The sequence below is a fragment of the Lepidothrix coronata genome, unplaced genomic scaffold, assembly GCF_001604755.1.
Source record: "Lepidothrix coronata isolate B3197 unplaced genomic scaffold, Lepidothrix_coronata-1.0 Scaffold20, whole genome shotgun sequence".
Lineage (NCBI taxonomy): Eukaryota > Metazoa > Chordata > Aves > Passeriformes > Pipridae > Lepidothrix > Lepidothrix coronata.
Genome location: NW_016690200.1, coordinates 1,032,967 through 1,051,748, shown reverse-complemented (window position 1 = coordinate 1,051,748; position 18,782 = coordinate 1,032,967). Strand labels below are relative to the sequence as shown.

At 40.8% G+C, this 18,782-nt stretch overlaps 1 protein-coding gene across 4 annotated transcripts in view; it reads left to right on the top strand.

Annotated features, from left to right (window-relative positions):
* SEMA3D (semaphorin 3D) overlaps window positions 1-18,509 on the top strand; it is a 138,310-nt gene extending 119,801 nt beyond the window's left edge. For all 4 annotated transcript variants that reach the window (XM_017807825.1, XM_017807826.1, XM_017807828.1 and 1 more), the window contains exons 15-18: window positions 1,064-1,221; window positions 3,299-3,363; window positions 5,585-5,724; window positions 15,500-18,509. In XM_017807825.1, the coding sequence (XP_017663314.1) occupies window positions 1,064-1,221; window positions 3,299-3,363; window positions 5,585-5,724; window positions 15,500-15,913 (777 nt within the window). In that variant the 3' untranslated portion in view covers window positions 15,914-18,509. The remainder of the gene's footprint in view (window positions 1-1,063; window positions 1,222-3,298; window positions 3,364-5,584; window positions 5,725-15,499) is intronic.
* The last annotated feature ends 273 nt before the right edge of the window (window positions 18,510-18,782 follow it).

Sequence of the window (18,782 nt, the reverse complement as noted above, 5' to 3'; positions counted from 1 at the left end):
TGCTTACAAACAGTAATTTGTGTACCCAAGCTGGTAATTATTCAGGGAAACAAATCTTTAGTCATATGGTAGTGGGATTTGTGAGTGAAGTCAATGTGCATTCTTTTTTCGGCCCCTAGACATGCTTATCTCTTTACAACCTGGTAATAAACTATTATTACTATTATTGTTTTTATTTTTATTAGTAGTCGAGAGAAATCAGGGCCTCACTGTGCTAAAAGTTGTGTGCACACAGCCAGTCCCCCTCCTCTAAAATTGTAGCCTAAATCTGGGTGGTCCAACCCTGGCAGCGCAGGGGCCAGTCCCATTAGGGTATCTCCTGATGGGAAATGGTTTTATGGCAGCTCCAAGCTCTATGACAGCTACGTGCATGCTTGGAAAGCAGCGTGACACCAGAGCCATCCCTCCCTGCCCTGTAGCAGTGGCCAGAGCAGCTCTGGCACAACACGCCTCCCTCACATGGAAGGAGGTATTTTGCCTTTCAGGCACGCACAGCACAGCTGGGTCCCATCTCCCCTGAAAAAAGGTGGCAGGCCAGCTGGAGGTATTGCATGAGCCAGTTCCAGCTTGGACCACCCTTGTCTCAACAGGCAATCCACTCACACTTTGGGGAGAGGGGAGTAACATTATCCCCATCCTACCTAAGGATCAGAAGCAGAAGATGAGGTATTATTCACAGAAGGTCACCCCTGGTTTCCAGATTCTTAATACCATGGCTATCCAGCCCCTTGTTTTTAAATGTGTTATTAAACCATTCTTTCCATTATTTACTTCTGATTTTTTTATTACAGCACAAATCTAAAGGTGTAAGGGTGTTGAGTGCTGGTGTCTTTCCAGGACTGCAGTCCCCTTTCCTCTCTGCTCTGTTGTGTCAGAGATGGAGGGAGACTGGCCAATTCACATTGAACCCTGAGAAACATTTTATAGTAATGGGGAATTCTCCCTTGTTTTGTAAAATTTGGGATAAGATTGAAAGTCTGCAACTGTGACAATGAAGAAGGGAACTTTTTAACCAGGCTACTTGGAGAACACTCCTAATTAATTTGCTTTGCCTGATTTGCAGCAACAATTGTACATTGGTTCCAGGGATGGATTGGTTCAGCTCTCTTTGCACAGATGTCACACGTATGGGAAGGCTTGTGCAGACTGCTGCCTTGCCAGAGACCCATACTGTGCCTGGGATGGAAACTCTTGCTCCAGATATGCCCCCACTTCTAAAAGGTAAGAAAAAAACTCAACATGCTGTAAAAGATCTTGCTGCTAGAAAGAACTTCAGATGTTCCAATTCATAACTTGTTGCTTTTCTTACTTAGCATGTCATTTACCTTAAAATGTGATCATACTCTGGCCATGTTTCACATTTCTACTCAAAGAGCTGTGAAGACAACATAGCTTTGTTTAAGTGTGTGTGACAGTAACTTGGCTACTGCAGCGAACATCATAAATCCATCACTTTCCTTTTTTTATGCTGAATGCCTTAAGGCACGAGATGCTCAGATGGAGGTCCAGGTTGTGGCTAACTCTGCCCAAGAGGCGAGAGCCTCTCTTAAGCTTCTGACTTTTTCATAGGACACCACTGTAGTTAGAAAGCAGACTTTAACATAGTATCCCAGAGTGGTCAATAATAAAATACATTTAATTCCCTGACCAAACTGAACAATTGTATTTGTGGTCTAGCCATGAGAGGGAGACAGAGATTTAAGTCCCATGATTTGACCACACTGGGAGCAGCCTTTCCACAGTGAAAGAAACTTCATCTGAATTATCTGTACCCACCAGCTGGGAGAGCACCATGGATCTGGATAGAGGGAGACCACAGTGCAGGCTCTAGCAGCTCAGTGCCTAAGCTGCTAGATGTGTCTCTTGAAGTTTTTGGGAGATTTAGCTGGAGCCAGAGTCTTCAGCCTCTTCATTCCCCTTTGGACAAAGCCCTTGTCTCAACAAGGGTTCACAGCCTCTTCATTCCCCTTTGGACAAAACCCTCCAGACAGTAATTCTTGCAGTGAGTGAGGTTGAAGTCTGAGCTCAGACTCTGGAATGACACTTTCTACCTTAAGGGTCATAGGGCTGGGTCCTGAGCAATTAGACAAACCATTGAAGTTAATGACTCATAGGTTATGGTGTCAAGGAACTTTATGTGTTTTCCCTCATAGCCAAAGCAAACTAAATTCAGAGAAGCATAAATGAAAGGAGAAAAGCAAGTGTTCAGGCTCACTGCAAAGTTAGTGACACATGAGGCTTGCTGAAGTCTGAGGTGGGCTGAGACACAGAGATTGATGGTCCATGCTTTTTAACAGATGTGCAGTTTGGTGGGGAGACCAAAAGTCCGTGGCTCCAAAACAAAGGATGGTTGACTGGCCCTGGGAATCCTCCAGGAGATCAGTTACTTGAATATTTTCCTTCTGTGCTTCCAGCATGTCTACAGGTTTTGCACAGTGGACAGGTCAAACTTGGGAACCTGCTCTCTGTCAGAGGCATTGCTCTGCACACAGGGGGTCCCACTGCTGTTGCTTGTGAGGAAACAATCAGTTCCTTCCTGTATCTCCAATTTTCCTACTGAAAAATTAAAATGAAAACTTTTTTCGTAGCTCTTGGAAGATAAACACAATCATACACAAAAGAAGAGCTTACTTCTTTTTTTTAGTGCTATTACACTGAAATGAAAGTAAATCAGATTGAATTTAGGTAACACATAGAGATTAGCAGGCAAATTAGTTGTGGAAGGGAGTAGATCCTCTCAGACCATTGTCTTGTGTTTTTCTGTACACAAAGATGAAAGATAAACAGATTTGTAATTTGTTTTTTAACAAAGTAAAATGACTGCTTTTCTCTCTTCATTTTAATAATTGACTTACTAGTCAGTATTACCTTGGGCTAATCCTGAGCTCAGTCTTGAATATCACCTGTTAAACCTCAAATCTTTTTCATGATCTCTAATATTAAGGATGTTTTTAGGTATTTCCAAGACAGTCCACCCAACTAAGAGACCTATGCTCCTAAAGCAGGTTTAGACACTCTTTCTGTCACTGTATTACACACTCTTTATTTTAGGCAGATTTTTTTTCTTTTCGTTTTTCTGTTTCCCCTCCCAGTGGTTTTCCCAAATCACAGGCTCTTCTCTTGATGTCTCTAGGCCACATGCTGCTTTGAGGGTAAGGCTGGTTTTAGTTAAGACTGTAATTGTCAGCAGTAGGGTGGGAGCAATGCAAGTCCACATCTGTTGAGCTCCTCTATATTTTGTTGTTGAATTCCAGCAATTATGTCTGAAGTGTTACAAGTTTGCATGCTCTTCCCATAGGCGAGCCAGAAGGCAAGATGTTAAGTATGGAGACCCTGTTGCACAATGTTGGGATGTGGAAGACAGTGAGTATTTTTCACCTTTCTTGCTCTTTTGTAACTTAGGCAACAGAGTTTGCTATGAGGGTCTGTGTCTGTCTGCAAAAACTTGCTGAGCTCAACGGAACAGTTGCCTTTCCCACACTTGATATCCATTACCCCTCCCACAGTTAAATTTGCAGATCCAGGGCTGGTAAGCAACAGCCAGCATGGGACGGCATGCTTGCATCCCTTGTGGGTCACCCTCCCTAGCACTCACACAGGGCAGGGAGATGTGCCCCTGACACCAAAACATCACACAGATCCCTAAAAGTAGCTAATGGGATGAGCGTGATGTTTCATCTAGAAACAGGACAGCTAATCCCACAAGGAAACCCACAGGGGTGAGTGGGGAACACACCATCTTCTCCCCTTCTGCCACAGACACTTGACACAGGTCCCAAGGCTCAGCTGCATCTGCCAAACCACCCCCTTCCCCTTCCCGCAGCTACTTAAATACTCCTGTTATTAACAAGAACCTACCCCCCTTCTCCCTGCTGGCTTTCCCCTCCCTTTCCCACACCCTCTTTTCAGATGCCAAAGGGTCTGGCTTGCTCCTTTGGCATCCGCAGCCCTTCTCTTGCAGCGAGCACTGTCAGTATGAAACCCTGCGGTTACACGGCAAACTCTGCGGCAGCGTAAAATAAATGAATAGCATTCAAACCCAGGCATGGCTTTGTCTGGGGTTCTTCTACTGCTTATTAAAGTGAACAACCCAGACAAAACAGTATTGATTGTATCACCACGTTGAACACTGGCTTTGGGACAAGCCATTCCTTTCCATTGATCTCTGGTTATTCCATGCCGCTGCGGTGCTGGGTGCCTGCTGCAGACCTCAGTGGGAGGCAGTGCAGAAATCAGAGCTGCTTGCCATGGGATCAAAGCCTGAAGTCTGTTGCACAGTCTAGAGGGATCTGACTATACATGTGTGCTTGCAGACATAGTTAAAAATTCAGGGTAAGATCTCATTTCCATCAAAGACAAAACTCCTGTTCATCCCAAGGGTCAGAATTTCTTCGCTTGCTTCTTGTCATGGCTGTCCAAACACTGGTATCTGAGACTGTGCAAAGCTCAAGGTTATAGAAACCCTAACAGAAATGCTGACAATGTCACGTTTTCCTGGAAGGATAAAGAGATACTGGAAGAGTTAGCTTTATTGGACAAATCTAAAAGGACTTAGCACAGAAATTGGTATTAATTCTTTGCCCAAAGTAGTGCCACCAATGGCAATTTTACCCAACTGGAGATGACTCCTGTGTGCCATAAAACTGTGAAGCTGACCTGTGTCACTCCAGGCTCTTGGCTTTTTTATGCCACTTGCGATAATTAGTAACATTATGGCCCCCAAACCTATTTAAATTTAGAGCTCCAGTGTGTGAGATTCCCTCCCAGAGACTTCATTGGCTGCATGAAGTTGTTTGACTCTACTGAAATCTCAGTGGCACAGTTAAATAACGTGCAGAGCTTGAATTTCTATAGATCTCATATAGGTACTTATTATATTGAAAGCATAATCCAAAACTGCATTCATTTTGCTGTTGAGCTAACTTTTGACTTAGGAGACACCATTGCTGTCACCTTCCTTTCTGTTATTCACAGGGCATAAGAAACAACTTTAGTCTGATACTAAGGCGGATAAGACATAGATAAGACAGATTGAAAAGGGGAATGAAGATGCAGAGATTAGAAATTATTTGCTCAGATTTACAGAAGACAAGAAAGGAGTCCAGATCTCCTCATGGCTCCTTCAGTGTTTGGTCTGAAACATACTACAGAGCATTTCAAATTACACTGGAGGAAGGTAAACTTCAGTTTACTTTAGCCCTGTGACTCCTTTAAAGTGCTTGAGATGAACAGACGAGACCATACAGTCTAACTTTAGCAGCTTTAGCTCAGGTTTAGTAGTTACGTTACTTTAAGGAAAAACACAGGTCAGATTTTAAATTCCTCAAAGGTGAAAGCCCCAACATTAAAATGGAGCAAGCTCATGATATAGATTTTATTGACCTCTTTAAAAACCAGTTGCACTGAAAGAAGGTTAGCAGCTGCCTCTAAATCCTCATAGTTATAGTTTAAGCTAAAAGTTAAGTTTCCTTTTGCTTTTTTATAATTCACTCACTCTTATAGCATCTGTTCTGAATCAGGCTATTTTCCCATTGCTTTAAAAAGCAGGTCAGGGTTAATCTCCTGTACCATGTTTGCTTTCCAGGCATTAGTCATGAAACTGCTGATGAAAAGGTGATTTTTGGCATTGAATTTAATTCAACTTTTCTGGAATGTATTCCTAAGTCCCAACAAGCCTCTATTAGGTGGTATATTCAGCGCTCTGGAGAAGAACATCGAGAAGAGGTAAGTTATAGTCATCAGGGCAGGTTTCCTCTACAGAGAATTCAGCTGAGCACTGAAAGCCAGGAGTTATTGGGATTAGTCATTTTACTTTTCCTTGCTTCACCTTAGGTATCACATAGCATTCTGCTATCACCATTTGGGGCATGCAGTGGGGAAGAGGGAAGCCATTTGTACTGTATCAGAAGCAGATTTCTATATTTATTTCAACTTACATGCTCATTCAATTAAAAAAAAAGGAAAAAGGAAGAAAATATTAATTAATGGTAAAAAGTCAGCTTGTTCAGTAATTAACACAACTACTTCTGTAGGTAAACGTATGTTCAAAACTCTATGTTTCAACAAAATCTCAGCTCCATTTAGTGTCTAATTGCATTCCCTTGTTGTGTCAAGCAGTGTAGCTAAGAATTGCATGTATGGCTTGCTGCTTCTCTCCATCTCTCCCCAGAGAAGGAATGATCTGTGAGGTAAAAAGCTTTTTATTTGATTTCTTTTACTTGTTAGTGGAGTCTGAGAATTTTTCTTAAACAGCACTCTGCTCTGATGCAGAGATGTCAGGTTAAGGATTGCACCTTGCATCTGGAGTAGAAAGCAGGGAGACTTGTGATGGCCCTTAATTCCTTTGGGAGGCAAGTTTGGGGTCCTCACTGGTGGAGGAGCCCTGGAGAAGCCTCCAGGTCGCTGCATACCCCCCTGCACAATTTCCTGATGATTTCTCTCTGAGCTAGTGAAAAAGGGGCCCTCTGACATGCCCAAAAGGTCAGTGTGCTGGGACTGGCTTGGACTGGGTTTGAGTGAGTTTCAAACCTCAGGAGTTTTCATAGCCTTTCTTTTACATGAGTGATTTTGTGTCTGAGGCCAAGTCCTGCTGTGATGGCAACCATGGCAACAGGGAAGGAGAAGGGAAATGAACTGCCCTTTCAAAGGAACCGGTCCCAGGTGCTAGATATGCTTTTTTGTTAAATGTTCATCTGAGACAAAAATTAGTTTAAATGACAGAAACTATCAAACATACAACTGGTCTTCCACTCTCAATAATAATTCATCCTATGAGACTTTCTGAGTGCAGAAAATGTGCTGGTCCTTTCTAGAGGCTGGGGAGATCAGGTCAGAGCAGGTGCCTGTGAAAGCATCACCTCTGAGTGAGATGTGATTCATGGAAGTTGCCTCAAAGTTGCAACCCCAGTTATGTCTTGGCACAGACAGCCAGAGTTAAGGAATACAAGATGCTTATGATTTTGCACCAGATAAGACAAAAGAACCCACAAGTCTGTATACTGACTATAATACTGCAGTACTTTTAATTTACTCCCCTTCTCTTACACGTGTTTCGGATTGGCAAAGTTTTTTCCCTCTGCTGGGAAAAAAAAAACCAACCAAACTTAATTAATTTATAGGCACAGGTGCATTAAACATTAAAAGATTACTGGTTTGAAATACCATGTCTAACCTCCATTATGGCTCATACCCAACCAGAAGTGTATCAGCATTTAAAGACCTATGGGCATTCATTCTTCTGTAATGGATTTACCTTTACTGTCCTATACTGTGCTCCACTTCCCTAAGGCAGCAGTTTGTAAATGCACTTACATACTTGATCAGGGAAGCAAGTAAAGCATTTGCTTAATTCTAACCATGTGTTTAAGACTCATTTTTAAGTAAATTTAAGCAGACAGTTAACAGGGTTTTGACTTTTGGGTGGGGGCGGGGTGGGGTAGGGTTTTTTTGGTATTTTCTTTTCTTGTGTGTGTTTGATTTTTTTTTTTCTGAATGGGAAGTTATGTCAAGTTTTGAGGAGACTCAATAATTTTTTAAAATAATATTCCAACTGTACCATGTGCCTGAACTTCTCAACAAAAGCTACAAACTTTGTATAAAGCAATCAGTTCACTATGAAGAATGTAGTATTTCCGTATCATAAGAAATCACACTTTCGAGACCTGAAAGCCTCTTTTTAAGGGCTGCCTCTAAGTTTTATCTGTGTCAGTTTAGGGAAAAAAATATTATCAGTTGATTTTCTCATAAATCACAGGTTCAGATAGGCTTCTGAAGGTTGTGAAACCAAGCTCCAACAATCTTTCTTATTTGATTGTAGAACAAACTGCAGATCAAGCCAACTTTTGCACAAAGTTATGGCAGGCTAACATATATACCATCGCCTGAATTAAGGCTATACTTTTTTTTCCACACTTTGTATTTCCAAAAGTGTTATGGCAGTGACTTGGCCCCTTCTACTCGTTCTGATCCAAATGCCAGTTACTCAGGCATGGTGATGTTCAACACTGCAGGACTACCCAGTATGCCAAGGATGTGCACATTGAGAGGGAGTTGGGGAATGTGTGCACATGTGGGAGGGCATCTGAAGCTCCAGCAAGTGCTCAGCATTAATTTTTGCACATTAGCAACCTTCTACAGCAGTGTTTACTGGGCTTGCTCTGTGTAAACAGTCTGACGTCAGTTTGTATGAGAAAAGTAAATCTTTGCTAAAAGGCTAGATTAACCTTTGAGGCAAATTTAGAAGAAATTTTGAAGGAGAGATCTGCACAGATTTCTTACATTATAAATGGTAAAAGTAGGCAAATACCTTTTTATCAAATATTGTGCCTAAACCCATAGCAGTGCTTCTGTGATCTAGCTGTGATAAAATAGAAGCTGGAACATGTGTTCTTCAGCTCCTTGGGGTGATTTTATTTGTTGTGGAGTGTTTATTTTTTGGGGGCTTCTTTTACAGTCTGAAGATAACAGCCCATAGATATGCATAGGCACACATTGATGATTAGAGGGTCATGTCACTTAAAGACAGTGTATAGCTGTTAGTTTTGTTTGAATCTTGCCTGAAAATTCTCTATCTATCATCATCATGGCTAGGCTTCACAAACAAAGATTTAGGGCCTGAAAATTCTAATAGTAACAATTTTGACCTATGTTAGTTTCAGGGTCTTAAGAATTTGAACTCCTCAACAAACTCAGCTTGCACATATAATATTGGGAGATACCATTTTTAGAAGGAATAAAAAAAGGTTTTGGTTTACTTTTTAAGATAAATGTTATTCTATAAATTACATATTTTCAAATGCCTAAAGTTAAATTCCTAATTTCTTATGGGGGTGTCTAAATGACCACGTCTGTAGAGATGCTGAACGCTCTCTCTCTTTCTGTTTGATGGAATAAGGGTTAAGTGGTTAAATGTTAATCGCTTGATAATTTGAGGATCTATAAATTGAGGATCTATAAACTGAGGTTTTTCTAACAACTTATCAGTGAAAATGAGTTCATCGGTATAAAAGCCTAACTGGAGGCCTTCCTAGCAAATCCAAAGATCAGAGTCATTGACTTTCTTTTCAAAGTACTTCAGTTTGACAAAAATACCATATGTGACAGAAACAGTGTGGTCGTATTTAATGTATAACTTGATCTTTGCTCAACCAATGCCTTACCAGAACTTTTCCCATTACAATTATATTTTCTGCTCTCTCTCTCTCCCTTCCTGCAGCAGATTTCTCAAATAACACTGTACATTCTTTTAATGCATGTCTTTGCTGTGTAAGTTATTGTGATGACGATACCATGCTTTGCAAATGACTCCATGCACCTGGAACTTAGGTTACGGACTTTTAGTTCCAGGGCTGGAACTGTAATGTCTCAGCAAGTCTTTAAACTTGGCTTTACAAATAGATGGCTTTGCACTGTCCCAGACATGCACTGCAGCTTCCTGAGGGAAGGAAAAGGGCAAAATCCAGACTAGATGGGAAGCGTTCGGCCCAGCAGGATGTCCCCGACATTTCACCCTTAAGGTCACGGTTCAGAATGTAACTTCCAGGCAGAGCAACCTGTGGGGAGGGACAGGATCTCCTGTGGTACAGAAGCTGTCACCAGGTCATTTTCCTGCCAGTGGGAGTACATTTCCCTGTAGTTTAAGGCCGTTTTAAGGTCAGGAGTCAAATATCTAGTGCTTTTGTGGTTAGTGTTGCTCACGCAATTGATCATGTTTGTTCCTGTGCGTGCAGGGTTAGTCACTGAGATGACGGAGAGTGTTTCAGTGCCTGGAGTTCATAAAAAACTCTGGGGACGTCATCTGTTCATAATATCTTAAACTGCTGAAGCTCTCTGAAGCTTAAAACAGATACTATTTATTTCTCAAAAAAATTCCTGTGTTATTTTATGTATATAATAGGTGTCGGGACTGCAAAAACCAAATGCATGGCTCCCTATAAAGTCATTAGTTTTGGTGCCTCACAGCTCTGAAAAACATTAGTTCCTCAGCTTTAGGCTGCACTTCACACTGAGTCTCTTGTGGCTCCAGATCTACCAAGCTTCCACCTCCCCTGGCAGGGCACAGAACAAACCATATGGTCTAAAGTGACAGAATAGGTGCAGATCACTTTTAACTCTCTTCTTCCTGCTCTAGTCATAACTGGGGGTGAAAATAAATCCACCAAAATGCGTGAGGACATTCCGGTTTCTTCTTCAGCAGTTCTCACCCTTTCCATGTTCCTTTCCCACAGTCCAGGCTGTGTTTTCCAACTTAATGACCATCTGATGTTTTGGTAGATAGAAGAGTTTGACTCACTTTTGGACAGGCCATTTTGCAAGATGCAACATTGTGACCTCGCGTCCCCATCGGAGTAAAGAGATGTTGTTTCCTCCCACATTTTAGGCAGTTCTTTCAGTTTATCCAAGACAGAAGTTTCCATATCTTTTTGTGTCTGGAGGTTTTTTGCGTCATGACAGTGACTTCCTTTGTTACAAACATCTGGCCACAGATTCAGTGCCAGCCTTGAAATCTAAGATTTGGATGATTGCTGAGTAAGGTAGAGGGCATACAGCAAGGAATGAATTACTAGTAGTACCTTCTGTCAGGGGAAGGTAATTCAGTGTTCGAATCCTTAGGTCAATGAGAAGGAGCTCAAGAGAATGGGAATAAAAAAAGAGATTCATTCTGCAGCCTAAGAACTACTTATAGCTCTCATGCTTTCATCCTTTTATTTTATTATATAACTCACTGGCTTTTTTTTTTTTTTTCTAATACCTTGAGTTTCTTAAGTAAGACTAATATTTTTTACAGTTTCATGGAAAAAGAAGTAATTCTGAACTGAGATATAGCATGTGACATTTCTAGTTTGATTTGGATATATTATGGGGGTAGGAGATTAAAGTTTAGTCTCAGAAAAAGCTTCACCTTGAAACTAATTGGAATCATGCATTTTCATAATGACATTGTACCAGCAACACGTTCTTCATTTTTCCTGAGGCTGTTGGTAAATAAAAAAAGATGTTTAAAAAAAAAAAGATAAAGAAAAAGAAAAAAAAAAAGAAATTAACTCTACAGCTGTGTTGGAGCTAAATGATTATTTTCCCATACAAAAGAAACAAAGTCATTTGTAACAGTAATGTCAGAAAAAACCCTAGAGTGATCTTTATTTCCAGTCAAATGATGAGGATGAAGAAGAGAACAATAGAAAAACAAAGATGAATGTGAATTCTCAGCAAATGTTCCTCATTTTCTTTTCTCACCCTCTCAATTTGTTCAGGGGTTGCAGCTAACCCATGATTAGTCCAGCTTTACCTCTAACATTTTTTCACATAGTGATTAATGAGGGAAGGCAGGCTTTGAAGCCACTTTCTTCTCCCAGACAGGTGCAGTGTTTTAACTGTGAAAGAGTTGACATGTGAATTATTTGTAAAGAGGGGGCTATCTAAACACATCATTAGCAAAGGACAAAAAGCATTGACCTAACCTGGTGCCACAGCACTTTCAAATCCTTAGTTGTTTTCCAACTTACTGATGGTTTAAAGATTTGCCATCATTATTGGCAATGCCTATTTTTATCTCCATTGTTAAACTCAGGTTGTGAAAATCAAGTGTTAGATTTGTCTGATATTGACAGTATCTATGGTGTGTGCCACAATTCAGGTAGTGTAATCTTTGACAAACTTATGTGCTTATCATGAAGAATGAAAAGTACAATTTGTTGATACAATATTGTCAAAAAATCTGCTCATACTTCTCTAAGAAAAGAAAGCTAATGGTAATCAATTGATTCATTTTTTTGTGGTTTATAATGTGTTACCTATGGAACAACACTGTCTCTCATGTTTGAGTTTTATTATATGCTCACATTTAGGCACGTGTCAGCAAGCTTTTATGAATTAAAGCCTTTGTACTTTTGAATTGTTAAAACCTATTTACAAATATTTTAGAAGATTTACTGATTTTGAGATGGAGGGGGATGAAACAGTGAATCCACAGCTGACCAAAACAAAATGATGTCTTTTATCTAACTAGTTTTTTCACTCTCCTCAAAATTTAATGAAATATGTTTTACATCTATAGGTCAGCAACCAAAGACCACATTAGGCAGTCAAGTGAAAGGTTAAAGATCTACTACCAAGTAATGAAATGCCAGGTGTTTATGAAACTCCAGAGCCCTGTGGGGAGAAAGTAGAGAGGAAAGACAGGAGGAGTTCTGAACCTATGGGTAAAACAACATAAACAGGATACCAAAATGAGAAGTGAGGGGGGAAAGCAGTAATGAAGTGTTGCTCAATATGTGTGAAATCAGAGCCATAATTTTATCCTGCCAGAGGATAAGAAAGGAATGAACAATGAAGGCACAGAGGAGGAGGTGACAGTCACTCTAAATCAATATCCAAGGTTAACACAGGACATTGTTTAAGAACACTGCTTCATTAAAAATAGGAGTCATGTTGGGCTGGGATTAAGGGACACAACCAATTTAGAGTGTTAGCTTTCTCTGCAGTATCCCAAGGCATATGGGGGACAGATCCATCAGTCAACACATTTATGACTAGAAAGTGTCGGCTGCTACACAAATGGTAAATAGTTGTGAGTAACAGGGTGCTGGACTTGGGGGTCCAGTGATCTTTTCAAGTCTAGATCTGCCATTATTCTGCCTTTCTTTCACTGAAAATAGATGAGGCCCTAGTGAGGGCACTTTGGACTGGCACCCAGCCAGCCAAAGCAGCCAGCTGGAGATCTTCCAAGTGTAGGAGGTACACAGCTGTCAAGACGCTCTAGACTACAATACTGGCAGAGCCACCAACAGGCAGATGCTACTGCTGCGATTGCATCAAGCCTCAAGCTCAAAGAGATCAGTCCTGTTTTCACTCAGACAATGTGGGAACTTGGGCTTTGCACAGTGCTTTATGAAACCCAAATGTCTGGAAGTTTGCTGCTTCCCATGCTTTTTCCTAAATTTCTCAAACTTGGGTCTTCATGTTGACATGAAGCCTGGGCAGAAGAAGGAGGGATTTCCTTGTCGTATTGCAACAGCCAGGCTTCCAAGCACTTCCACCTGGCCCCTGTTCCTGCATTTCCCTGTGAACCACAGCACCACAAGGAAACATCTGTCCTAGACATATTTCGGCCTATATCTCCTTATTTGTGGATTAATTTATACATTTTATGCTCCTGTTTTTACAGTAGAAAAGGTACATTTACTTAGACTGAAGTGTCACCAGCTGACTAAATTGAGGACTAGTGCCCTATGCTATGGGTTCTGCAGATGGAAGCATGACCTCTTCTAGTCTGCCTCTCTGCTATCTTCTGTGCATGTGCTTCTGGCTTTACCACGATTTCTCTGGTTTAAACTCAGTGTGATAAATCAGAAGTAGCTTTTGTCATGTAGCACCTGTTGTCAGGACAATCGATTTTCCAGGAATTTCCTGAAATTTGTATGATTTCACCCTCCTGGTGCCAAGTAGGCAGACTTATATACAGTTTACAAACAACGAAATTAAAGTTCTGGGTTGACCCAAAACTGTCAACTGAAGGCAGGAACCAAAAAAATATTTGGCCACAGAAACAGGCAGTCAGAGCCATGATCTGACCAGGCTTCTTGTCTCTGCTGCAGTTGTATCACCAGCAGTACATAGGCCTATATCCATCCATCCATCCATCCATCCATCCATCCACCCATCCATCCATATATTTATCTATCCATCTACTTGCACACCTACTTACCTACATACCTGTCTAATCTGTATGTTATTGAAAACTGTTAAAGCTGAAACAGTAGGAAGAAAAAGTCTTTCTCTCTGTTTCTCTCTCTGGATATATTATATCTATGTGTATTGCTTTTTTCTGATGATCTTGATGTGGTCTCTCATATATTTTAATCTTTCCAAAGTAATTGTCATAGAAACTTAGAAGAGGGTAAAGCTAAAAGCCCTAGAAGGTCAACTCATCCATCTCTTTGCTCCAAGAGACTCTATTATGATAAAGTACTTGTGAGTTAGAATCATAACAGATGGAGAATCATATGTATGTATAAATTTTTTCCCATGGAGTAGCAGAGGGAATCATGTGCAGATTTTTTACATAAAGAAACACTGTGTAGCTTACCCACTGTGAATAAATCTAATTTAGTCATCTTTATGCCTGCCTGATCTTCATCCTCTGAAGTTTACTAGAGGGTCAGATGTGCACTCTGGGAAATTTTCCAGATTCTGTGTTGGTTCTCTCTGCCTCCACAACTCCCTTCTTAAACCCACTACTCAGTCTTGAGCTGAAGTTTTTCTCCATGCTACTGGTGCCACCAGCAGTGCTGAGGCTGCCCTCCAGGTCCGTGGGTGCTGGTTGTGCTGCAGCCTCTGTGTGGCAGCAGAACACAGCACGCCTGGGAGGGAACAGCTTTGGACTAGACCGGGATCGTTTTCAAAGGAAATGCTGGTGTTGGAAATTGGGAGTTAAGGTTCTGGTTTCTACTGCTACCTCTCTGCTACTAATCTTTATATGGTCTTTGGCAAATCATTTACCTTCTATGTTTCCCAGCTGCCGAAATACTTAAGTGCCCAGTGCCCCATCCTGGTTTTTTTTTTGTTTTGTTTTGTTTTGCTTTGGTTTGTGTTTTTTTTTTTTTTTTTGGGGGGGTGCTATTTTTTGGCTTAGGTTTTTTTGGAAATCAGTTGCAGATCACCAGATATGTAACTTACCTGACTGTTATTAGTCTTAAGGTGCACCTTATTTTTAACATATGAGATCCTGTATTTTTTTTTAAATATTTCCATTTGTAAATGAAATTACAGCTCCATGCTGACAGACTTCAGTTCTCACTTGCAATCTTATTCTTTTCTTTGCTTTTTTTTTTTGTTCTTGTTTTTCTCTTATTCTTCTTTTCTTATTATTTTTCTATTATTCCTCACAGATCTTAAAAATAAAAGAACTGTACTTGGTTGTGTCCATCCAACTTCATTGCCTGCTTTTAATCACAACTAAGTGAGTCAAAGCTGGGATTAACTTTCTTTTGCAAAACCTGGTTGAAGATCAGAATCATAGCATTTCACTTTAAAAATCAGTAAAAGTACTCATATTCATTGTAACAGGGCCTCAGCACTCCAGATATATATAAGCATGATGGTATTTTGGGTGTATTACAGGTCCCTCAAAAGGAGCAGTTAAAAAATTAATAGAATTTGTGGCAGTAAATAGCTGCCCTTCCTTGGAGAATGCAGCCTTGCTCACTGCACTGTGGTGTGATGAGTATTACTGTCTGTCCTGTCAGCTGTACAGCATATGTCTTTTGCTACTGCATGCTGAATGTCCATGATCCAGATGCTATAGTTAGGAACAGAACTCAGACCTTGAAAGGAACTCCTGGTGTCTGTCCCAGCTGCACAGGTCTGTCAGGTACTGGCTCCTTAGGGACAGCCCATGCTGTGTGCCAGACGAGCCTTCCCTCCCTCTCAGCATAGCACTGACATTCTTGTTTTGACAATGACACTCATCTATTGTGCTCTTTTCTGTCCAACCCCACAGCTGAAGGCTGATGAAAGGATCATTAAAACAGAGCATGGGCTGCTGATCCGCAGCTTGCAAAGAAGGGACGCTGGAGCCTATTTTTGCAAAGCCCAGGAGCACACCTTCATCCATACCATCGTGAAGCTGAATCTAAATGTCATTGAGAATGGACAAATGGAAAGCACTCAGAAAACTGAGGATGAGGAGGGCCGGGTGAGGGATTTGCTGACGGAGTCCCGGCTGAGGTACAAGGACTACATCCAGCTCGTCAGCAGCCCCAGCTTCAGCCTGGATGAATACTGTGAACAGATGTGGCACCGGGAGAAGCGGCGGCAGCGGAACAAAGGTGGTGCCAAATGGAAGCATGTGCAGGAGATGAAAAAAAAACGAAACCGAAGGCACCATGAGCCAGCCAGGCCACCATCGACGTAGTTTGTAAATGCTATTTAAAGAAAGGACATTTTCCGTGAGAAAAAAAAATACTGTGTTCTGGTTTTGTGCATCTTGCCTATGAATTAGTACTGCTTATTGAAATCAGAAAACTTGCCACCACTATTAATCTGTGTGAGACTGTACAATGGGATTCAGTACCAAATGAGATGTTCCTTATTGGAGTACCACACACCAGGCAATAATTTCAAATGTATTCATTAGAAAAGATGTACACTTTTAGCTAATTCCTGGGTAGCCTGTGGCTGCGTGAGCTGTGTTCTGTACTTCCTGCATAATTTTCACATAGGATTTAGTGTCTGTGTTCTCATGTTAATATTTGCTGCCACGTTCCACCCCAGAGGGGGCTGCATTTCAGGGGAGGGCAGATGTATTTCCAGTCCTTTGGCATTTTTCTAAATAAGAAGCATGGTAGAAATGTGTGACAGATCTGCAAAAATACCCTATAATTTACCCACTGGGCTCCTATACAGGCACATGGGTGAGCTTTGCTAGCACAGAGGCACAGCAAAAAATCAAATTAAGTTTTGGCTTAGGGACAGTATTCATTCTCCCCATAAAAAAGTGAAAGCATAATCATGGTTTAAGAGAGGGGAATTATCGAGCATTACTCATTAGAGTTTGAGTAGCCACCAGTTTGCAGTCCATCTGCTGAAATGAAATGTTGACTCTAATTGAAATTGCCACCGAGATGTTTGGGAGTAAATTTCCTAAGTGGTCCATGGGAGGTATGTGCACAAATCCTATTAACAAATAATGGGATTCCTGCCTGCACCTCTCCTATGTCTCAAAACGTCTGACTCTGACTGTTTCTCTGGCCCTTTGCTGGCTTTGTTTTATACAGAGGAAAAGAAAATTAAAAGACAACAACAAGGCTAAAATGAAAGACGATGAGGGAAAATATTTAGTTGCTGAGACCAGTGCTCTTAACACAGAGCTGACATTCCTCAGATGTGTGTATTCTTTGGGATTTTCTCTCAAAGGTCCTATGTATTTTAAGTTGAAAATTTGCATTGTTGGAATTAATACTTTTATTATAATTAAATAAGAGATGTCCATGTGTAAATAAAACTTGTAAGTTAGAAATTTGCTATATGACATAACTTCATTTGTAAATTGTTCCTTGTTCCTTGGTTTGTGTTTTGGGTTTAATAATGTAAATTTTTCCACCTACGTAAGAAACACTGGCCTCATTCTTGTCTACTTTACATCAATATGATTTAATTGATTTTATTCCTGATATGCAGCAACAAACACAAGCTCAAAATCAGGCCTACTGTCTCCTCATATGAGTCACAGCCCTCCCTCTTCCATCTAACCTCCCTCCGTTTTGCCTTTCACGCCTTTCTGAGTGTGAAATGACAAATTAGCCACTTCCTCACATGGAAGAGAGCTTTGATGGATACCAAAACGACAGACTTTACTTGTTTCTCATGCATTCTATGGAACTTGGGAGCAAAGTCTGTGGGAAACCCGTGCAATTGATGTGCTCCTCATTAAGGGACCAAAACTGTTGGCTCTGAAGCCCTTGCCCGTGCTGGTGTTTGTGTGCACATTCAGTCGCAGATCTATAATTGTGAAGGTCCAATTTGCATCGTTGTTCATTTCCTCTCTGTTCAAAGTCAGATATGAGTATGTGTTTGTCAGATTTCAGAAAGGAATCTCAGCTTACCCGCGTTTCTTGTAAAACCCCAAAGCTGCCTTTGCATGTGTTGTACAAAAGCCAGCGGGACCGTATGACATTAATTTTAGATGCTTTTTTTAATAGGAGATGTATGGGTTAATTAGGAGATATTAGATAGCATGCATACAATGCTTTGATAGTGTAAAGCACTGAGTGCTAAATATTGTAAAATACATCTGTGGGGAGAAGGGAATTTCTCAGCACAGGACCTTTAATCAGCAGATAGACTGATGCTGAAGATACTAACCAGTTGTACAGTACTTTGAGAACATGCAGAGAACTTTTTGGTATTTTTGCTGCAAAAAAATGTAGGCCAGGCATTTCACAAGAGGCTCGTCAATTTGGGTACCTTGATTTTAAGGCCAATTAAGACTACTAAAAGGAAATATGGGGGGGGGGGTATTAAACTGCTGCATATAAAGCACAGGGATACTTAATATTCTTGGCTGTAGGGTTATGCTGTCTGTAGCCAGAACCTGCCCAGTTATTCCTTATTAGATTTTTATCAGTCCACAAAGTCCCATTTCTCTGACTTGGACATTAAGGAAATGAATGGAACCACACCAAGGCTGTGGAATAACAGGTGGGCTGCATTTTTATGCACTGGTAAAGGATCTATTCATCAGTGGTGACGTAGTACTTCAATTACTGAATGTCAGATAACTCTCATCACATTCGCCCACTTCATAAGAAAAAGCAAAGCAAGGTCTTCTATCACAGTTTTTCTCCTCCATGAAAACTAAATCATATGATTTATGTTAAGATATGATTGGGGGTTTGTATTCTACAAATGAACCTCCCCAGCTGACTTTAGTAGAAGTCTGGGATGAGGGTCTCCATGCTGGGAACATTAGACTTAAATGGTTGAATTAAAATGTTATTGCTCTTAAAAAACACTTTCATTTCTTTTATTTCAAGTGTTCTTGCCATGAGATTCTTCTTAAAGAAATGACCTCATCAGTCTGGGGTACAGTGGTAGCATAAAACCCCAGGTGAGATATAAGACCTTTTCCATCATGGGAAATAAATTCAATATCCTCCAAAACAGTGTGTTGCATTGGGTTCATGCCACCCTGGGGAACATATTTAATAATCCTTCATAGATAAAAATCTGTGTTTTGATACACTGGGTAAGATGAATGCTATAGCTGGCAGGGGTAGCACATC